The 23,646-nt window shown below is 38.3% G+C and overlaps 1 protein-coding gene across 1 annotated transcript in view; it reads right to left on the reverse strand.

Annotated features, from left to right (window-relative positions):
* KMT2A (lysine methyltransferase 2A) overlaps positions 1-23,646 on the reverse strand; it is a 52,721-nt gene that overhangs the window by 16,073 nt on the left and 13,002 nt on the right. The window contains exons 10-25 of the mRNA XM_027835588.1: positions 14,611-14,706; positions 14,267-14,387; positions 13,429-13,542; positions 12,861-13,045; positions 10,932-11,105; positions 10,053-10,163; positions 9,463-9,536; positions 8,636-8,829; positions 8,155-8,261; positions 7,366-7,503; positions 6,171-6,329; positions 5,763-5,880; positions 5,559-5,637; positions 5,259-5,419; positions 4,877-5,062; positions 395-4,670 (exon numbers count right to left, since the gene is read on the reverse strand). Coding sequence (XP_027691389.1) covers positions 395-4,670; positions 4,877-5,062; positions 5,259-5,419; positions 5,559-5,637; positions 5,763-5,880; positions 6,171-6,329; positions 7,366-7,503; positions 8,155-8,261; positions 8,636-8,829; positions 9,463-9,536; positions 10,053-10,163; positions 10,932-11,105; positions 12,861-13,045; positions 13,429-13,542; positions 14,267-14,387; positions 14,611-14,706 — 6,293 coding nt within the window. The remainder of the gene's footprint in view (positions 1-394; positions 4,671-4,876; positions 5,063-5,258; positions 5,420-5,558; positions 5,638-5,762; positions 5,881-6,170; positions 6,330-7,365; positions 7,504-8,154; positions 8,262-8,635; positions 8,830-9,462; positions 9,537-10,052; positions 10,164-10,931; positions 11,106-12,860; positions 13,046-13,428; positions 13,543-14,266; positions 14,388-14,610; positions 14,707-23,646) is intronic.

The raw sequence follows: 23,646 nt of genomic DNA on the forward strand, positions 1-23,646 counted from the left end.
AAAAGGCCTAATCATATGGAATAAACACATCAGGATGAGCCAGCTGGTGACTCTGCCCTCAAAATGACTCTCCAAATAGAAATAAGTGTTCCCTGGTAGCCTCAGACAAAGAAGAAATAAAGCTTCATGAAGTGCTTCAAACCCCAACAAATGACTGAACAGAGATAATGCTTCTTCTCAAGAGCCTTAACACCCACTGATGGGACTAAATTTGCTCTTGTAACTGTCACTGTGATACATTCAAAAGATGTCAAAAACAAAACAAAAACCCCCCAGTAATTTATGAGGGGAAAGAACAACAGGAAAAGAGGCAACAGTGGGAAAAGTTTTAAATCCGCCCCAGTTCAGAACCTAGCTTATCATGACACAATGTAACAACAATGGCTTTTCTTACCCTGTCACTGAGGTCAGGGATGTGGGGTTGGCTTCTGGATCTGGAATGTGTGCTTCAGAGGAACTGGTCCGCATGTGGGAAACCTTGTGCTTCTTACCATTCCCCTTGTCCAAAGGCAGCTGAATCCGTTTGACTTTTGGCCTGGACTTAGTGGGGCCTAGCACTGAACTGCTTGCTGACTGTTGGCCAGAAGATGGGGAACCCCCAGGAGAGGCTGAGCTAGCATGCATAACTGAGGATGAAGCCTTGCTTTGCTCTATTCCTGTGCTGTTGGGCACATCAACCAGCTGTGGAAAGCTTGACAACTGGCTCCCTGAAGTTGAAGCAACATCCAACTGAGAGGGGAGAATCCCAGTTTTGCTGGCAAGGAGGTGGGTCATGTGCTGAAGCTGATAGGATCCTTCTGGTTCATTAGATGAAGGGGCAACCGTCATGCCCACAGTCTGGGTGGAGGGAAGCACACAAATACTGGATGCTGCTGTCATTGCAGCACTGGAGGGGGTCTGTGATGTTCCCAGCTGGGGAAACATTCCTGATCCTGGTGGCAAAGTCATGGGCTGTTCCTGAAGCCCCAGGCTCTGTTGGCTGGCTTTAATTAAGAGGTTGCTTATTGAGCCAATGTCTGGGGCACCAAGTAACCTTGGGCTGGTTAATGTGACTGAGCCCTGCCCCAAAACATGTCCTGGAACTGATCCACCAGTGGTAGGGGCTGTTGCAGCTTGCATGGAAACATTAAGAACAGAGGAACCTGATGCCAAACCAGAAACAGGTCCTGCTGCAAGGTGGCTGGTATCTGGGCCTATTGTTGATGTCCCAACTGTTGAAGTAGCAGCTCCTCCCACACTCTGTGGTAACAAGGGTGCCTGTTCAAAGTACATAATACCAGACTTAGACCTTTTGATGATGTTGGGGACTGTTCGGTGGGAGGCAGTATTTCCAAGTGATCCTAAATCTAATAGACTTGGATGGTTTGAAAGCTGGGAGGGTGTAAAATTAATCAGAGTCATGTTAGAGACCATATCAGAAGGGGCAATAGATGATGAAGTGCTTGAAGGAGCAAGTTTTTTATTCTTTCGAGAGTGTAGACGAGATATGGGCCTTTTCTTTAACCCAGGAGGTGGAGTGGTTGCAGTGGTATTGATGTCTGTCCTCTGATTAGTTTCTGAAACCAAAAGTTGGGGATCTGGAGGAGGCTGGACACCAATTAACAAGCTTGAAGTAGGATTATTCATGTTGGGTGGGAAACTACTTTGAGTAGCTGCAGGAAAAGAATGTAAGTGCTGGTGATGAGTCATAGGGAGCAATCCTTTGCTAGAAGGGGGGAACAAAGACTGAGATGATGGCAAACTTGGATTCAGTCCTGTGGCTAAAGTGAGACCACTGCCCATGGGCCCAAGCACTGATGTGTTGGTTTCCATCACACTGGGGGCAGAACTAACTGAGGGGGTCAGCTGTATTTTTTGAGTTACTCCATTTGGAAGGGTTTGGAGAACATAAAGTGGCTGCATATTCTGGTTGACGACAAGGAGTTTTTCAGTGGCTGGTTTCATGTGAGGTGGAGTGGTCTGGACAGCTGCATTTGAAATTTGAGATGGACCAGGGCTATCTGTAGAACTAGGAACATATTTTTGATTCTGAAGAGGAACGGTAGGAGAAACAGGAACCTGAAGGCTAGGAGTGCTGCTGTTTCTAGTTAAGTCCTGGTTGTTGCCATGTCCTTGTTCTACCGAACCACAAGGAGGGCTAGCAATATGGTCTGCATCCATGTGCCCTTGGATGAAATGATCTGGAGTCATGTGGCCTTCTGGGGTTGGATCTACTCCTGGACTCAACAGTGCTGAGTCACTTTCAGTTGAGGCCACAGACTTTTCTGTGATTGTCACTCTCTTCTCCCCTGTGTCTGAGATTACTGCCAGTCTGTTTGGGTTCTGACTGGGGACAGTGGGACTCCGGGTAGTTAGGACAGAGAGATCTGATGGGAGCTCTAAAGGCAACTCAAACTGTTCCTCTGCTGACATAGAGGAAGACACACTACTGTCCACAGGCTCAGCTGTTGGTAACTGCTGAGAAAACACTTCAAAGAGGCCCATATCTTTTCCACGATTGCTGTCAAGACCCAACCCTTCCCCAAGAGTCAGGAGTTCAGATGAAGATGACTCTGGACTCTCTCCTAAAGCCTGCATGGATGGAGTATTCTTTAACACAAAGTCCATGATATCTGAGGGTAGGATATTACCACAGTCATCACTATTGTTGTTGTCAGAATCAGATTTCAGAAGTTCAGTATTGTAAGTATCTAGCAGGTTTTTGTCTGAAGGGGTACTTGTGTGAACCCTACGCCCAGACTCCAGTGAGCTGAGCTGGGCCTCCAAGGAATCTTGTCCTTGTGTTTTCACCCTGCTTACAGGATGGCAGTTGTCTATCTTTGGTTCATTAGTTTTATGACCAGCTGAACTCTTGATGACATGTTCCTTTTCCCCAGAATCTTCAGCTCGATCAAGCTTTAAGTTCTCTGTCCCATTTTCTTTTCCATTTCTTTTGGGAAGTTGATTGACTTTCCTTGCTGTGGTTGTGACACTAGTATCACTCTCTGTCCCATCATCTACACCATCTAGCTGTGAAATCTTGGGGAGGTCACATTGCTCTTCTTCCCGAAATAAATTATTGGATCCTAATCGCTCTTCCCCACTGGAAGAAATCACTGTTCTGGTGAAGTTATAGTAGTATAAATCATCTTCATCTGAGGTGCTTAAGTCATCAGCCCCATCCACTTGCCCTTCAGCTGACCTCTTTCCTCGCTTCTTGCCTGAAGAACTGCTGAAGAATGGAATATCTTCCTCCCCATAGGATCTCACTCCATAAAGAGGGGTGAGCCCAAAAAACATATTAGAGCGGGCTCGGGCACTGCGGCGAGGATATCTCCTCTTGTAGGAACTGTCTTCTTGAGGCTTGGTGCCATCTTGGAGCACCAAGTTTCGATCCTGGACAGGAAGAGTTGGACAGGTGTTACTATGAGATTCTTGGGATGAAGTATCATTGGGGCTGGGTTGTGCCACAGAGCCATCTCCTGGGCTTTCTGAAGTTGAAGATGATTCTGCCAAAGTTGCTGATTCCATTCCTTGGGATGGAGAAACAGGAACAATTTCTTTCAATGTGTTTTTGGACGGACTTTCACTTTCCATTTTCAATGGTGTCAAAGTTACTTTGACTGTCCGTTTCCGAGGTGTCTGTGATTCCTTGGTTGGTCCTTCCAACTGCACAGATGGAGTTTTGCTGCCCCCTGAAATAGGAAAGACCTTATCCCCACTCTTTTCAGAAGAAATATTATTACAAGGTCGCTGGCTTATATGCTCAGATGTTAAAACCTGATTGACAAACTCTGGCTTTAGATTTCCTTCCTCACCAGCCATTACCTGACTAGGATCCAAAAAAGACTTAATGGAATGTTTCTCTTTGAAAGTTTCTTTATTAGATTTTTTTCCTTTCTGTCTTCTATCTCTAGAACTAGATATCACTTGTTCATTTGTAAGAGATGATCTGCTGTTCACCCCGGGTGGCTTTAATGCTTTAGTTTCTATGTCTTCACCTGGAGAAAGGTTTTCTGGCTGGGTAGAGTTTGTATGTTGGTCTCTCTCTTTCTTTTGTCCTCTCAAATGGAGTGGCGGGAAAGAAAGGGTCTCTTTGGAAGAAAATGACACTGAAGAAGGTTCAACAAAGGTGCCCATTTTACTAATATTCACCTCTCCAGGTGTTGTATTATGAGCCTGGGGGGCTGGTTTAGGATTCCCAGGGTAAGTCAGGGTATGTGTTGAGCCTTCTGAGCCCTTGGAATTCAACATTTTGCCCTTCTCCCCTTTCAAGGAGGAGCTTTTAGTTGATAAGTCTGCAGCACTAATATGTTTCATTTCTGAAGGGGGAGGTCCATCCATATGACTTGCTTTAGTCCCAACTGTACCCAATGTCCTTTGAGAACTTGAAGAAGTTGGAGTGTTTTGACCCAAAGTATTTGGAGTGCTTGGATTTAATGACCCTAGGAAGTGGTCAATTGTTTTTACACTTGAATCACGATCAGTGGAGGCACCAATGCCAGAGATAGAGGAAACACTGTGACGGGAATAAGAATTCCCAGCTCTCATTGGGGACATTATCCGGAATTTGGACCGCTGTGGTGACAGAGAGGAAGTGCTGTGACGTCTGGATCCAATGCTTCTCAGCCCAGAGGACAGTAAAGGGTCTCCCACTGTGACTATCTCATGGGTAGTTGGGGTAGGACTTCCTAAATGAGAAAGAGAAAATAAAGTCTACAATGGAAAAAAATCCAAAATATCCACTGCTTTCAAATATCTACACATAGTTTAGTGAAATTTATAAAACTAGAAAAATTAATCATTAACAGCATTGACTGAAAAAAAATAAACTGAAACAGACTGGGGATTCTCATTCATGAGTTAAGGATGTCATTTAACTAATAAAGCCCTTTACCAGCAGAAGGCAATGGACGACAACCAGGGGATCTCTGTGTTGGAGAATAGCTGGGCATTCGGATTCTGGGGACTTTTGAGATGACATGATAGAAACAGGAGCTGGAGGTATGTGAATGAGGAGGTCGGTCTGGGGATGGAGGATTTATAATTTCAGCTGTATTGCGAATCTCTCTTGGTGGAACTTCTGTTGAAGAAAAAAATGTATTAAAAAGGTAGGTTCTAGTTAAGATATCAAGCTGATGACGGACTAAAAGCATGCAGTGAATATACTGGGTTAGAGACAAACAATATCATAGATAATTCAACTTCTCTTCTCATTCTCCTCCCAAAACACTTCTTCCAAGTATTCAACTTAAATTCCAGCTTGATAAGAGACTCACCTGTGAGAGAGGTAGGACTATGAGCAATGGTCCTATTCTCATCATGTTCAACAGTACTATTGATATCTGGCTCTACAACTGGAGGACGGCATTCCACTATCTTGCATGTATAAACACAGCGTTTTCGAGCATCTGTGGTGCTCCAGTACACCCTGGAACATCTGTAAAAGAGGTTTTTTAAAAGTACCTTAAGCACAGACAAGGCACCAACAAACCAAAAGGTTTGTTGAAACCTCATCTAAGGAGGCCCTGACTCTTCAACTGACAAAGTTCAATTACTATTTTATAGATTTTACTTACTGATATCCAATAGGAAAAAGCTTATCTTCACAGTCAGAGAGATCATTCAGAATTCCTAAACAGTCAATCGTCATTGAGCCTGATCAAACAAAGGAGAAATGATGAGAAGAGAGAATTTGAAGAAGGTTCTCTACATCAACTCCAAAGACAGGAAAAGATTCCCATAAATGCAGCATCTCTCTATTACCTATATCCAGTTCTTACCAATCATCATGTGGATATTTTCTGGTTCTAAGCCACTGAGAAACTTCCTTCTCAAGCTGATGCCTTCAAAGTCTACAAATACTCTTCTAAGAACTTCAAATCCATTCTCAGGAACCACCTTAAATAAGAAGGAAGGGGGACTATTAAAATACTATAGTAGTTTTATCTCATAGGATATATTCATCATTTAGCTTATTCCAGACTCAAAGAGTAGAGCTAATTCAATACCAGTACTCTTTCTTAGTAACGTCAATATTTCTAATGAGAAGACAAATCAGGGCAAGAAAAATGCTCATAGGAACTGACTCTTCAGGAGAACAAAATGAAGTTTCTCATCCTGTTAATTCTTAGCTAGCATTTTCCCCCCCAAGTTCCCAGAGAATTAAAAAGGCAATTGAACACCCTTACCTCTCCTTTGATCAAATCCCGATGTCGTTGGCAATAAACTTTTTTATCATCCAGAAATACACAATTCTTAGCTCGGGAACACATGAAGTGATAGTTGCTAGTGCAGGATGTGAGGCAGCAACCTACAGTGGCCCCTGGCTTTTGGCAGTACTCACATCTCTAAAAATCCAAGAGGAACAAAAGCTCTATTTAGATATTTGCATCTTTTGTGTCTTTCCCTTAGCAAACTTACCCCATCCTGACCACCCCCCAACTCAGGAAATTTACTGCTTGTCTGTGGTTACACACAGATATCAAATGTATCATAAGTACACTATATCTTTTCCCAATTTTTGCACAAGGCCCCACAACCTATTAGGTTTAAATATCACCATTTGACTTAGAACCTGGGCTTCCTTCTAGAGCAGTGAGTTAAAAAGGGAGACCTCCTAGATCAATGCTTAGGACATCCTCCAGTGGATAGAAGGCCATTAAATCCAAAAAGGGTCTATGAGTCCAGATCTCCTGCAAAGATCATACTGTTTGAATTACTTGACAATCCTTTGACAAGAAACATAAATGGCAAATTACCTAATTTGTAAAAATTAGATATTTTCATTATGATTCTCAAAGTCATACATTAACTGACCCTCCTTAGATTATTATCCAGGCAAATTATAGTTTGCTTTGCTTAATATCACCCTATCATACTACTCAAAGGCACTTATTCTTTCTTCTATACTTGCCATTTCTCCATATTTTTTTTGTGATGATCAACTCCTCCCTTCCCTTCCCCCAAAATACAGCTACGAATTCAGTTCTTCTATGAAAATTTATCTGTTTACACTCAGTTGGTATTGGTTTCTGCATTACTTCACATTCTCACTGAGTGTGCCTACGTTAATTTATGTCAATGTGCTACTTAGTGCCTGGCACACAAAAGGTGCTTAATAAATATTAACTGATTAGTTTATCATTTTAATAGGTTTGTACTACCTCTGTAGTTGTTTTTTAAGTGTCTCAAGGATAGAGACCTTTTCATTTCTTTTGTATCTCTCTGCCCCAGAGACCAATACAGGGTTCCAAAGAGAGTCAACACATGTAATTGCCTGAATATACAAAGCTATTGGTGAAGCAGCAGTTTACTAGAGAAAATAGAACATTAGAAAACTATGAAGGAATCTCCTTCCACAAAACTCCACTCCCAAAGACTCACCAACTGCTTGCCCCTAATCACAGCCATGTGCACATTCTTTAGGGACCCATCATCATCTTCAAACACCTCTGCCGACCACAAAGCACAGTTCACATGGGTCCACTCATTTTGACCAATGTAGAGCAAGCGGCCAGCATCCTATGGGACGTATGAAATTATTTTTCCACAACAAAGAACCCAATGCCAGGAAGGCTTTCTTTGGCACTGACTTTTAACTTTGTGAAAATAACTTCAGAAAATCAATAGCCTTTTAGCTTAGAAACTCAAATGAAACCATAATGTGACATTAAAGAACACTGCTTTCAAATCTTCTTAATACTTTTACATCAGGGCCAAAATCTAGGATCCAAACAAGTAAAATGGCTATGCTTATTAACTGAGGAAATTATCATATTCAAGTGATAACAGTTTCACTTTCAACAATAGGTTTACAGAATCAAACTCAGGCTAACAGACCAATATGGACCATATTACACTGGCCAGCCACACAAACCTGTGTCAGTCATAAGTTATTCTAGACATCATTTGTATTTTACTAACTTTCACAAAGTATTACCAGTGTGCCTTCCAATAGCAGTTACAGTTCAAGAGGGTGAAACTGAGATTGGTCACTTTAGCATTTAATTTGAACAAGCTGTCAGAAAAGTTCCAAGGGAAAACTGCTTTACTCTTAAGTGCCAAATAGACATAAAATATACAGAAATCCCCATGATCAAAATTAGTTACAAAGGGCAAACACATTCTGTCCTGGTGCCCGCTAAATAGAATACTAGGATGCCAAGTACTTACATTAGCATTATCATCACCATATGTCAAGCATAATGCACACTGTCGATTATCTTCTACACCTGGGGGTGGGTTCAGCTCAGGACTGTCCTCCCGGCTCCTGTCTGTATCTTGGGCCCCCAAAGAAAGATATGCAAGTTATGTTTGGCAAGTTTAGAAACTATGAATTTCAAGAAAATAGGATTTTATTTTAATTTCATCTTAAATAGTATTCTGTAGCCCCTAAGAAGCCATGGGTAGACATGAAGAGCCCACTAGTTTGGTCTTTGCCGTGTGTTAGAGTACTAAAAGACTTGTGACAACTCCTTGGATAATCTCTAAATGAGAAAATAATGAGGCTGCTACTCTTAATGACATCTTAAGAATTCCCCTCAGATTTTTAAATATGTTAAATTTAGTCTCATAAAGCTAGCACCTGCTATACATAAGCTTATATCTCATACAAATATCTGGTGAGGAAATATGATAATTTCTGGCTTCTTACTTAAGATTGGCGGTGTGGGAGGATGCAGAGGAATTGGCGAGTCTGGCTCTCCAGGGCCTTTGGGTTTAGGCGCTGGAATGATTTTCTTCATCAAAGGAGGCTGCTCGGTGTGGCTGTTCTCTTCTCTCTCTTGCCACTGAGCATAATTATGGTCAAGTGAAGGTGGTAGCACTGCATTTGGTAACATTCCACTGCTGAAAACACAAATTCAATGACATTTAACAAGGATTTATTAAGTACTTCCTATGGTCTAATTAAGGCTAAATAATTAAGACTCAAATATAACTTATCACACACTCTTGCAAAATGCCATAATTTGTGCCTCAAAAAGGACTGTAATGAAGAACAAGTGCTTAAAATACAATCTCATTATTGAATGTATATTTCTCTTTAAATAACTGTCTTGTCTCATTAATACCAAATGGCAGTTCTATCCTGGATATATATTTTTCCAAGTACAAGTTTAGATAATTGGATATGCTCACGGTCCCAAAAAGGCAGTTATGTTTCAGAGGCAGGTCTTAAACAGAGGTATTTCAACTCAAGGCCAGCTCTATATCCATTACGCCATACTGCCTCTCATAATTTCTACATACAATAACCAAAGACTGATAACCTACAGGTTATATCACATAGGTTATGATTCTGATCATTCTACAACACTAGTATTCTAATGTATTTCTGTTTTTAATAAAACCTAGACTAAAAGACTAATCCAAAAGTCTGAACAGTCATTTTTGAAAGGAATAGGATTTCTTGATCACTTCTAGCTCAAGAAACTAACAAATTTAAGAAAGTTATTGTTGAGGGATGCTAAAGTTACTTACTTGCTTGTAACTTTATTTGGTTCCCAAAACCTGGACTTTTTGACACTGAACCAAGGAAAAACACGTTCCATTTGCTGAATAAAACAGACAAGAATTTCAACAATTAGACAACTTTACCCTAAATTATTTCACCAGGAAGAGATTTCAGGTCCTAAAGAAAGATCCATCAATCCTGACAATCTTACCAGCAGTTCAAAACTCACCCCCTCACCTCCACCCCAAAGAAAAACAAAAGGTTGGGGGCAGCTAGGTGGTGCAGTGGATAGTGGATAGACTCCAAGGCTCTGGCCTTGGAATCAACAGGACCTGAGCTCAAATCTGACCTCTGACACTTGACACTTACTAGCTGTGTGACTCTGGGCAAGTCACTTAAAACGACTGCCTCACCAAAAAACCCAAAAAGCAAAAAACAAAACAAAACAAAACAAAAAACCAAAAACTGAAGATTGCTTAACTCTATATGGAACTGGTGTAAAAACAAAGCCTTGCAATGATGGAACAAGAAGTGAAGAGAGAACAAGTTCATTCTTTTTATAGAGAATAATTACATAGAAACAAATTTTTTAAAATAAAAAACTAATGTCACTCACCCGAATGAAGAAGGACTTGACCATGCTATTAGCTTTTTTAACCTCTGGTTGCCCTCCATCTGAATTGATAGCTGCTTGAATAATCTTCACGATATCATCACTGAATTCCAACTATTGGAAATACATAGTATACATACATAAACACATAAAAATGTACATGCCAAAAATGGAATGTTTTCCTTCCTTATCTAAATATCCAACACATGTGCAATTCTTAAAAAACCCAAAACTTGAAAAACAAAACTAACTCATATCCCATTTAAACACTGTAACAACATCATTGTAAAACATTGTAAACAATGTAACAACATGGCTAGGGACTTTGGGAACCAGCTAACAATCAACTTGTGTCTGCCCAGAGGTGTTAAATCTGGCCAAATTTTAGTATAAAGGTTAGCCAGCTAATAGTAAAGTACTACCCAAACAGTTCATAAATCATAAAAACAGTTTCTCCTTTAAGTTACGCTGCATAAATAACTAGACATAAATATAAGCCATTAAATGTTAAATAGTAACTCCAAACAAGGTTTTAAAAATTTCCTGCCCTAAAATTAAAAACCATCTGCAAAAGAAGATCTTAAAACATAAGCACATTATTTAAATCTGGTCCCGCAGGAATAAACTAATTAAGTTTACACTAGTGTTTTTTCTCTCCATAAATACTTTCTAGGAGACTTGAGTGTTCTTTTGAACATGCATTAATTTCCAGAAAAGTCAGGGGAAAGACAAACAAACCAACCTTATTCAAGCCCCTTTTCTGAAACACAAAACTGAATTCCCCCAAAGCTTTAAACATCTATTCCAAGACAAAATGATACATTTCAAAATAAAATGAAAATCATCATTTGAATTTCTTGTTACTGTGCTCTAGAGACATACCACAGATGTGTAACTTCCTTGGTCCATTTTCTTCTTTACTCCTTCCAGGTCCAAGGGCTGCTGTTCTTCCTGCTTGCTGACCTCAGTCAGAATCGGTGGATCAGGTCCTTCTGGGGAGCTTCGGGAAGGTATACTCTCCTCTGTCTCTGGATTTAAGTCAGGGGGCTTGGCAGCCTATATCCAGGAATGATGTACAGATAATATGTTACTTTCAATCAGTCACTAAGCATCTGGTCTCCAAAGTAAACTCTCTCCATGGTCTCTCTGGCCTCTAAAACATAAACAACTGTATTCATCATTTAAAGCCCTTCATAACCTGGCTCCCCCTTTTCGAGGCTTACTGAACTTAATTCTCCATCACCCATTCTATATTAGGGTCAAACTGGCTTGCTTCTTGTTACTCATACATTATACAGTATGCACTCCATATACTCCAATATTACAACTCCTTTCTTTGTACCTTTGCAAAGAATAACTTCAAAGCATAGGAGATAACACTTTCTCACCTTTGCCTCAGAGACTCCCTAGCTTCCTTCATAGCTCATCTCAAATGTCACTTTCCACACAAGGCTTATCCTGATTCCCCCAGTTGCTGGTACTATCCCTTCCAGTAATTATTTTTTATATTTACATGTTGCTTTCCCAAACAGAATGTAAGCTCTTTGAGGAAAAAGCAATGCCTTCTTTTCGTCTTTCTATTTCTAGTAACTAGCTTGGAGCCTGGTACATAGTGGATGCTTAATAAATACTTGTTGAAGAATGTATTCAGATCAAGGTGCACAAAAGTAAGAAGAAAGTGAGCAATCTAGCAACTACACAATTGTTAAAGTGGCTTTCCTACAACAGAGGCCTGACCATATCAACCCTCTACTTAAAAAACTTCATGGTTCCCTGTTACCTGTAGGATCAAATATAAACTCTATTTGGCATTTATTTAAAACCTGGCCCCTTCCTGTCTTTGCAGTCTTACACATTACTTTCCTGCAGGAAATGTACATTATGGCTTCTTATACACAATACTTCCATGTCTTTATACAGGTTGTCTCCCATGCTATACCCTCTCTCTCCTCATCTCTACGTCTTAGAATTCTTGGTTTTTATTTTCCTAGCTCTCAGCTTAAGTAACACGTACTACAGGAATCCTTTCTTTCTCAGGGGCTATTGCATTCCCCTCTACAGTTACCATTTTTTAAACTCTCTATCTTGTACAGCACTGTTTATGTCATCTCCCCCATTAGAATGTAAGCTCATTGACAGCAAGGACTGTTTTAGCACATAGTAAGCACTTAATAAATACTTATGGATTGATTGAGGGGCTATGTTTTATTTAATTTTTTTATCTTCACTAATTCCTACACCCCAGTGTTCTGTACTAGATGCTCAATTAATATTTATTGAAGTGGAGAACACCCTGTCACTTCCCCCACCCTCCAAGTTAGCTTTTGAGCTTTCCTAAATCCAGCCTGAAGAGTAATATTTCATGGTCAGAACTGCTTAGCAAAATTTCTTCTGAGGACGGCAAACTGCAGCTTTCTCCTAAAAAATGATACTACTAAAAGATCACAGGGCAATCTAGCAATATAGTAAGAGCTATATGAGTAGTAAGTAATTTCTTCACTAATACAGATTATGCTTCCATATAACTGCCTCTAAAACTCACCTGTCACTTAATAAATTACAAGGATTTAGGAGTCTAAAAATGTTAATTTTAACTTCAAAGTCTACCTGTAAGTTCACTAAACTTTCTGTCATGCAGAAGCAGCAATATGCCCAAAAAGACTCTTATCTAAATACCCTATTTTTTAAATCGAATTATCTTGGAAAAATAGAGACTTTGTCTCATAACTCTTTCTGTCCTCAAACAAAATCTAATATTGATAAACTGACAAATAACTAGGCAGCATCAGGTATGGGGAATTTTAGACCTACCTGTCTATAACGGAGTAAGTGGCTGGTGGTTCGAGAATTCAACAGTGCAGTTAAAACCTGTTTCAAAGAAATCTGGAGCTCTTTTTCTAAAGCCAACCTCCACTCGGCAGGATGCCGCACTGTACAGTTCACACAGGTATAGGCCACACTCTCAGGCAGGTTGGAGAGGATCTCATACATTTCATCTAGGGACAAAAGAATGTAATGAAGACTGTTCACAGGATGAGGGAAAGAGGAAACTAATCTAGTATCTCTCACATGGCTTGATACTTCACATCACCCACTCTATCTTTTCAGTGAAGCAGGTGATGATAACAATACTTTTGGTACCTCTGGGACCCAAAGGAGCTAGTTTTCCATGTGACTTACAAAATGGCTGTTACTAATTCACACCAACATAGAATTTGGTAATTGGGAGATTCACTGCATAGTCTATAAAAAGCAATAACTTGAGCTTTAAAAAAATTATGCAGCAACATGAATGAAGTTGAAAGGCCTGGAAATGCTGGGAAAATGGAAGTTTAGGTAAACTATTCGTAAGTATCCCAGAAGGTCCCATTCTCTGTACCTGAAAGGTTTTCACACTTGGAGTGAACCCATCGATCACATTTCCCACACTGCATCATCTTGCTCTCATAGTCATCATCATCATAACACTTGTCACAAAGTGGGCAGAAGTTTCCTAAAAGCAAAGCAATACTTTATAATAAAGTTCTCAATGTTTATTTGGGAAGACAAAAACAAAGCCTCATTCAAGTCGCTATATTCTTCCAGAATCACTCAAATATCAATAATCTTTCTTTTTATGTCATGCATTTCTGGAATGCTCCAATAAATAAGGAGAACTTCCAGAGCCGCTATAGTTGTACCACAAATTATTTCTCTCCATTAAAACTATTCACAAATATACAGAGTAGTTCAATTAGATGGCTTAAAGAAAGGAGAAAGAAAAGTAAATAAAATTAAAATTAGGAAAAAAGGAGGAAATATAGCTTAACAATCCTAGACAAAATGTTCTATCTGCAAAAAAAAAAAAGAGGGAGGGAGAGAAAAAGGAAGGAAGAAAGGAAAGAAGGAAAGAGATTACACTTACTATGAGAAAGAGAATCTGCCTTTTCACCTGTTTGCACTTTGATTAGCATTTTTGTAAAAAAATTATCTCTGCTTCAATACTTTAAATAAAACAAAATACTTTCTATAACTGTATTACTATACTCAAATGCAAGGAAAAGACCAAGGATTTGGGAAATGCTTCAAAGTGATAATATATATCTTTGACAACATCTACTACCTCCAACACACTTTTTAAATTCTGCTAAAATGATGCTCATATCACCTGTATGCCTTGTAAACAATATTTAAATGCAATTAATAAAATATAAACAGATTGTGGATTCTTCGAGTACCTTTAGCAAAGAGTTTGGCACAATCATGGCACAGTGAAAAATCATGAGACCACTGTGCATCCCACCCTTTGCCTGGAGTTGTAGATCCACAGCTCTTGCATCGAACACACTTGGTACAGATCTGGAAAAGAAGAGATAAACTTTCTTTTTTTTTTTTTTAAATAAATTTTTGTCAACATCTTTTGTTTTATATCACTTACATTTCCCACCATATCTCTCTTGACACCCCTTTCTTCCCAAATATCTCTAAGAAGCAGTCACCCAGACTTCACCTGAATTAACAGTAATGGAAGCTCAAAAGACTCAAGAATTATAGTTCTCTTTGGATAGTGCAATAAACTTACCCAAACTTTCTTTTTCTTGGTGGGTTTGGTTGGGTAGTTTGGTCCCAGGCACTCAGGGTGATAGCTGTTTCGGCACTTATTACACTCCAGCAGTTGCTGCAAAATCGAAAAATGCAAGAGCCATGAGATAGGTTTTACCCACCCATGAATATACAGCACTACTCTTTTTCCCATTTATGTTTCTAAATTCTAGTGTTTCTTTTTTTAAGACAAAGATGGCAGGATACTGTAGATAAAATTTACCCACCTATTATTTACCCTTAGTTACAGCAGAGATTTGCCTCTGGTTATAGCCAATCAGAATTTAAGGATATTTCTTGAGCATATCACCTATACCATTAATTTACTCTTGGAAGGCAAAATTTTAGCATAAAGGACCTAAAGATCCTTTAGAGACAGCTAGTGGCATAGTGGATACAGCACTAGGCCTGGAATCAGGAAAACCTGAGTTCAAATCCAGCCTCAAAACATTTACTAGCTGTGTGACCCTGGGCAAATCTTTTAACTTGTCTGCCTCAGTTTCCTCAACTGTAAAATGGGGGTAATAATAGAATCCACTTTGCAAGATTGTAAAGATTAAATGAAATATTTGTAAAAAGTGCTTAGTCCAGTGTTTGGCACACACACACACACACCCCCACGCCCACCCACACACACAATGTTCATTCCCCTTCCCCTCTCCCCTTAAGGTGCCTAGGAAGGTAAAGGACTTAAATACCTAAATGTACAAAAGATTACTGAAATATCATACTTAACATATGTATGTTCCCTTTGAAATAAAGTTTCCCTTCTTCCTCTCTGCTATTAGGATTGTTTCTGAAGAAAAGATTTCCAGAACAAAATATGTGCTCAAACATTGGAGAACAAATTGAAGGATCTGAATGTAATGGAAATACTACTATGTCATAAAGAATGACAAGTAAGAAGACTTCAAAGAAATATGGGAAGACTCATAAGAATCAAGACAGAGCAAAGATATCATAACCAAAGGAACAACAAACACAATATGAAAGTCAACACTAAGAGACAATTTAACTGTGGTCAAATACAATAATCAATATTAGTACTGTATTATCTAATCCAAAGGATATATCCCCCCATTTATCTCTTCAAAAATAAGATGGGAAGCACTTAAGAAAAACAACAGATTCAGAGACCAGGTCTGACAACGTATGCAACATTCTGCCCTTAAAGATCTCTTGTCTCTCTAGAGGCAGTGGGGTATGTTTCAATACTTTTCTCTGGGACTACAACTAGTTTAAAAATTTTTTTTTGTTGTCTTTTGTGACATCACCAAAATTTCTCTGAGTATTCCTCCTCCTCCCAAAAAGCCACCCCATTAGATCATACATTTTTAAAGGAGAAAAAAAAATCACCAAACTAATCAATACCTCAAAAAAGTCTAAAAATACTGTAATTAGATTTTCAGCTACTCACAGTTAGTGAGTCTTCTTTTAGCGAACTTTTCTAGTCACTGTGTACAATATACTGTTCTTTTGGTTTTGCTTATTTCTCTTGACATCAATTTAAACAAACTTCACAGGTTTCTTACAAGTCCTCAAATTCTTCATTGCTTACTGCACAATAGGCCTAATAAAAGCATTTTCATTCATTCATGACTTTTACCGAGAACAACATCTCTTCTTCCCACTTATTTGTTAGTACTTATTATATCTGATATCACTTTTATCAGTAATATGTTATATAAATATTTCCCCCAAACAGCTTCTCTTATTCTATGTGCATTGATTTTATTCTTTTATAAGCTTTTAAATTTTATGTAATCAAGTCTGCCTATTTTGTTTTTTATGATCACTTTTCTCTCTTGAAAGGTTAAGAAGCCTCTCCCTAATCAGAATTGTGAAAGGTATCTCCTTTATCATTTTTTATGATATGACTTCTTATTATCAAGTCATATATCCAGCTGCAGATACTATTATATTTAGATAAGATACTAGCCTAAATTCTGCAATACAACTTTTCAGTTTTCCAAGCTGTTCTTGTCAAATAAGGCTTCTAACCTCCAATAACTTATGCTGTTGAGTTTTAAGAATATGCTGAAGGAATTGGGAATGCTTAATCTAGAGAGAAAAGGCTATCAATCAAAAAGGGATTAGACTTGTCCTTAAGACATAAACAGAAACAAAAGGTAGATGTCAAAAATTTAGACTTCCTATCAAGAAAAGTTTCCTAACCATTAATTATCCAAAAATTAAATGGGTTGCCTCAGAAGTCAGAAGGTTCCCTAATGGTCATTTCATCTATAAAATTCTGTTATCAAACCCACTATTTTGGGTTTTGCTTATCTAATCTGTTCCAGTGATCTGCTTTGTTGTTTTTTTAACCACTACCAAATAGTTCATTGATGTTTTCTGGTATAGTTTGAGATCTGGTCACATCTTTAATTCCTACTTTTTTTTCATTTCTATTCTTCAGATTACAGACTTTTTGATCCTCTAAATGATTGTGTTATTTTCTTTTCATTTTATAAAGTAACTCTTCAGTATTTGAGGGGCATAGCATTAAAATTGTAAATTAATTCAGGCAACAGTATAATTTTTATTATGTTGGCCCAGGCCAACCAAGAACACTGAATATATCTTCATTTTTTATGTCTCTCTAGGTTTTTGTGACACCACTCTTTCCAGATTGCCCTCCTACCTGACCACTCCTTTGTCTCCTCTGCATTAGATCTTTAGCCACATCATGTCTGCTAACTATGGGGATCCCCTGGGCCCCTTAGATCTACCTGTCCAGCCCTAACCTCTCCATCTGTCTATGAGGGTATAAGGCATGAGAAGACCAGTAAGGTGGGGTGAGCATGGTATGAGGGATTTTGAAAGTAAATTAGAGGATCTTATATTTGGATCCTGGAGTTGATAGGGAGCCTATGGAATTGACTGTGTGTGTGTGTGTGTGTGTGTGTGAGGTGTGTGTGTGTGTGAGAGAAGTGTATGTGTGTGTGAGGTGTGTGTGTGTGTGTGACATGGTCAAACCTGAGCTTTTGGAACATCACTTTTACAGTTGAGTGGAGCACAGATTAAAGTGGAGAGAGACTTGAGGTAGGCATACCAACTTTTATATAGACTATTACAATACTTCAAGTGATGCAGGCCTGCACTAAGGAGGTGGCAGAAGCAGAAGACAGAACAGAGCATATGCAAAAGACATTATGAAGGTAAAATCAACAGACCTTGGCAATGAATTGGATATGAAGGAGAGGGTTTAAAAGAGAAGAGTCAAAGATAACCTTTAGGTTATCTAATCTGCCAAATAGTTTATTGATGTGGATACTGGAACTCGCAACAGGAAAAGGGAAGTTATTAAGTTTCTCCTGAACTTTCCTATTTCCGTCAAAAACATCACCCATTTTAGAGTCTACAAAATTTACAACTTTGGTATAAATCCTTAAAAACTCTCCTTCACCCCACATAATAAATCTGTTGCCAGATATTGCCACTTCGACTTCTAAAATCATGTCTCAATTCTTTTAAAACTCATCTCAAGCACTACCTTCTACATGAAGTTGCTCTAAGATACTTTGTACTTATTTTACATTTAATCTAGCTATATTTCTACATATATAAACTATCTCCTTCAATAGAATGTAAACTTCAAGAGAACAGAAATGTTTCATATTTTATTTTGTATTCCTAGGGCCTAGCACAATGCTTGACATATAGTAGGCACTTAATAAATACTTGATTGATTAGTAGAGTACCTTCTCTAGTTTTGGGGATAACTTTTGTAGCATAGGTATTTATTCCTCTTTAAACATTTGATAATATTTTCTTTGAAATTCATCTGAACCAATTGGCTAATATGACAGAAAAGGAAAATGATAAATGTTGGAAGGGATGTGGGAAAATTGGGACTAAAAATGCACTAATGGTAGAGTTGTGAACTAATCCAACCAGTCTGGAGAACAATTTGTAACTATGCCCAAAGGGCTATAAAAGTGTACATACCCATTGATCCAACAATAGCATTCATTACTAGATCTGTATCCCAAAGAGATTTAAAAAAAAAAGGGAAAAGGACCTATACGTACAAAAATATTCATAGCAGCTCTTTTTGTGGTGGCAAAGAACTGGAAATTGATGCCCATCAACTGGGGAATGGCTGAACAAGTTGTGGTACATGATTGTGATGGAATATTATTGTGCAATAAGAAATGACGAGGAGGATGCTTTAAGAAAAACTTGGGAAGACTTACATGAATTCATGCAAAGTGAAAAAGTGAAGTGAGCAAAACCAGGAGAACACTGTATACAGTAACAGTAATATTGTAAGTAAGCAACTGTGAACGACTTAGTTATTCTTAGTAATACAATGATCTAAGACAATTCCAAAGGACTCATGATGAAAAACGGTATCCACTTCAAGAGAAAGAACTGGTAAGAGTCTGAATGCAGATCAACGCAGACTTTTAAATTTTTTTTTCTTTTTTTTCGGAGGGGGTCCATGTGTGGTTTTTTTTCCACATGACTAATATGGAAATATATTTTGCATATCTTCACATATATAACCTGTATCAAATTTCTCACCTTCTCAAGGAAGGGGGAGGAGGGGAGGGAAGGGAAGGAGAAAATTTGGAACTCAAAATTAAAAAAAAAAAAGAATTTAAAAAATTGCTTATCTGTAATTGGAAAAAAAATATATCTAAAAAAAGAAATTCATCTGAACCAAGATTTTTTCCATCAGCAGTTTACTTTTGGCTTGCTCCAATTATTTTTTTCTGAGATTGGGTTAAGATTTCTAGGTTTCTGCTTTAAATTTGAGTATTTTGTATTTTTTGTTGACATTTATTAATTTCCTTGTTTGCATGTAATTTTGCATAAGTTTCTGATAATTCTGTTCATGTACTGTTGTGAATTCATCTTATTCAGTTTTTAATTTGCCAGTATGATTTCCTATCTTTGTCTTGATCAAGTTGTCTTAGTCTTTTATTGATAACTAAACCTTTCTTCTTAAAAATTTGTATGTTGAATATATCCCACTCACCTCTGAGTTCTCTGGAAAGTATGATGCAAAAGTTTCCTTTTGCTGAACGTTCAATTTTTTTTACTGATGAATTTTGCAGAATTTATGTTATTTTAGGGGAAAGGAGCAAACAAATCTTTACTTTTTTCAATATCAGATTCAAACTTTTCCCTAGGTTTGTTGCAAAAAACCCCAACATGCTGTTTATTGATTTTCCTTGGAATATGAAAGATATTTTCCCCCAGGCTATCTCCAATATTTGTTGTTTGATGTTGCAATTCTGAAGTTTAACAATTAAGTTTCTTGGTGAGTTAAACTTGGGATTTCTTTCTGTTGCTATTCTAAGGATTCTCCCAATCTATACCTTTTTATCTGCTTTCCATTATTCTGGGCAATTTTCTTGTATGGTCTTCTGAAAAATGGCTTGCAGGGCTATTTTTTAATCAGCTTTTCTGGAGGACTTATATTCCTTAAGACAATATTGTCTCATCCTATTTTCTTCAATATTCTTCTTTTGTAGAGCTCTTACATGTTCTTCCAATCTTATCTTTTGATTTTGTTTAATTTGTCTTCTTATTCTGTCATTTTATAGTCTTAACTCTAGTCTCTCTGTCAAAGAATCAATTAATTTGGAGAGAATCTTTGTTTTATATGATTTATTTTTCTTGTCAGACTTACTGATTTCTTCCTTAAGAACTCTAATTTGGCCTGTATCTTTTGATTTATTGAATTTATTCTTTTACTGCTCTTTCAAATATTGTGAAAGTTCTTGAGATGCTCCATCATCTAATTTCTTGGGGCCTCATATAATTTGCTGTGCTAATCTCATCTTCCTTAGGAGTTTTTCAAATCCAATTTCTTTTGCTGCAAAGTACTTACTCAATATGTTCATTTGTGATGACTTTTGTTTCCTCATTTTCCTTCCTCTGACTGCTTTTATAGATCTTTATGAGTCACTACTGATTTTTCTATCTGGTATTTCCTGAATCATGGGCCTTATTTATCATCATTCTCCTTTTATATTAAATAGCTCTAAATGAGGCCCAAACTCCTGCTCCTTTGTCCTCCATTCTCTCTCAGTCACCAGGGACACTGATGAAGGGAGATGCTGAAAGGTCACCACAGCTTGGCCTGTCCATTTTTTATGAGCTCCACTCTCCTGGGATTCTCTTTGCTGTCAGCAACCAACTTTCTTCTGTCCCTACCCCATGTCCTGGGGCTGGTGGGGTTCATGGCGCCCCAATTCACTAAAGGTTAGAGAAAAGGGACAGTCAGGGCACTGGTCCAACGAAGCTTTGCAGCTTGACCTCTTCCCCACTGGGAAATCCAACCTTTTTTTTTTTTTTTTTTTTTTTTTTAACCGTGACCAAGTTATTTCCCTCTTGCTCAGGAATCGGTCCCATAAACATGTCAAAACCTACATGGGGGATATTATATATCTAGGATACCATGGGACTGGGACATGTCGCTCCAAAAAATGATGTCTAATAGGTCTTCTCAGCAATGCAAGGATCTAAGACAACTCCAAAAGACTAATGATGGAAAATGCTACCCACATTCAGAAAAAGATCTATGGAGCCTGAATGCAGATCGAAGCATACTATTTGCTTTCTCTCTTTCCCTCTCTCTTTCTTTTGTTTCTTCATTCTCATGGTTCCCCCGCCTTGGTTCTAATTCTTCTTCACAATGTGACTAATGTGAAAATGTTTAATATGAATGTATATGTAGAACCTATATCAGATTGCACACTATCTTGGGAAGGAGGAGGAGGGTGAGAAAATTTAGAACTCAAAATCTTATGGAAGTGAATGTTCAAAACTAAAAATAAATTAATTAATTTTTTAAGAAAAAGTGATGTCTAAAATTACAGATACCATAAAAGGCCCAGGTTGGGTAAGGGACCAACCTGTGCCAGTATTACAGTGGGTACGTAGAGAAAGCATCCAGGAACAGGACTGCCAGTCATCAGTTATTTTTTCATAAAGAATTACCTTACAGAAACTTCTTTCATTTTTCTTCTTTCTGGCATTGCTGTTTTTGTTGTATTTTCTGACACCTTTCTTATTGATTTCAGGTGGTAAGGGGATAGCTGAACCCTAGGGTTATCTCTTATTCCGTCATCTTTCCAGAATTCTGCTTATCTTTTCTTTCTGTTAATAACTGATAAATTGTCTTTTGGGGAGAATGTACTTTGTAGGATGGGGAGGTGGGGCAGTGCGTAGTTAAGTTGTTTGTTGGTAAATAATTGTTGTGTCAAAAGAAAGTGCATCAACACCTTTTAGACAAACATTTTCATTCTAGCTTATGGTACCTTCAATACTTCTGTTCAAACTGGTTTATCCTACGGCAAAAATTCACTGCACACCCCATAAACTGGGCTCTTACTGTTACTTGATAATCAATCCTTCTACTATACCATCATTTCATCGCCCACTGCAACTATTCAAAACTTTTTTTTAATCTCTTCTCCCATCCACAGCTCTCCCTCCTAAACATGAACATACTGGCGTCCTTCTTCACTGAGACAATGAAGATCACACAATATTTTGAATTCCCTCATTCCCCCCCCACCCCATTTCTCAAAACTTCTCAAAAGGCTGACAGTTGAAAGAACAAATTGGATTTGGAGTCAGAATAACTGAGTTTAAATACTTCTGCCACTGCCCATGTGACCTTATGGAAGTCACTTAGCTTCCCTGTGTCTATTTCCTCATCTGTAAAATGAGAGGCTAGATTAGATGGCCTCTAAGGTTCCTTCTAATATATTATCTATTCATCATCACCATCAACTCTTTATCCTCTTTCCTTCTGGAGAGAGAGCTGTATCTTTCCTTTCCTTAAAAGCTAACACTTCTACCTATATGATCATATTATCTCTTGACTGATTTAGAACCTTGCTTCAGCAGCCATCCTCATTCCCTCAAACACCTTTAATCTCTCCCTGCCCATCTGCCTTTAAATATGTTTGGTTCTTCCCAATCGGGGGTGGGGGAGGGTAGGGGGAGGAGTGGGAAGCTTTCCCTTGGCCCTTCTAACCTACCCAGCTCTCTCCTCATCTATATGTGCCCCTTTATGGCTAAACTTCTTGAAGAAGCTATTTATACCAGTATCTCCATTTTACTATCCAATACCATGCATCTGGGTTTCTGACTTCATCCTCTAATGAAATTGCTCTATTAGAGGTCATCCATCAATGACTCTGTGATTGCCAAATCTAATGGCCTTTAAAAAAAAAAAATCCTTGGCCTCAGACACGACACTGACTAGGTGTGTGACCCTGAGCAAGTCACTTAACCCCGACTGCCTCACACTCACTCACACACACACACACACACACACACAAAGTCCTCTAAATCTTGATCTCTCTAAGGTTCTGAACTCCGTCATTTGCCTTCCTACTAAATGGATACTCCGCTTCCTTTCTTTCATCAACATTATGCTCTTTTGAGTCTCCTTCTATCTCAGTAACTGCTATTTTATCTCCTTTCCCTACTCTTCATCCTATTTTTTAAGCCTTAATACTTGAGGTGTTCTCCAAGATTTGTCTCTAGCGCTCTTTCTTTTCTTCCCCTGTACACTCTTCTTAGGTAATCTCATGAATCCTCAGAGTTTCAACTATCATCTCTAGGTGGAAGATTTCCAACTCTATGTCTCTAATTCTAACCTCTTTTTTGAGTTCCAAATATCTTTAGGAAACTTAAATTTGGATATGGGAATCCTATTACTGGCTCATATTCAACTTATTCAAAACCAAGCTCATTATCTTTCCCATTATACCTACTCTTCCCTTCTGACTTCAGTTTCTGTCTGTGACACCAACATTTACCAAGTCTTTCACATATGTAACCTTGGGATTAATCTATTTTGTCTCACCTTTTATATCTAATCAGTTATATCAACTGATCAATTGATCAATTGACAAACATTTATTAAGCACCAATCATGTGCCAGGTACAGTAACTACAAAAGAATTTTTTAAAAAGAATCCCTGCTATCAAGCAAATGCTATCAACTTCACCTCTGCAACATCTCTTACACCTTTCCTCTCTTCTC

The sequence above is a fragment of the Vombatus ursinus genome, unplaced genomic scaffold (assembly GCF_900497805.2).
Source record: "Vombatus ursinus unplaced genomic scaffold, bare-nosed wombat genome assembly UNPS02014816.1, whole genome shotgun sequence".
NCBI lineage: Eukaryota > Metazoa > Chordata > Mammalia > Diprotodontia > Vombatidae > Vombatus > Vombatus ursinus.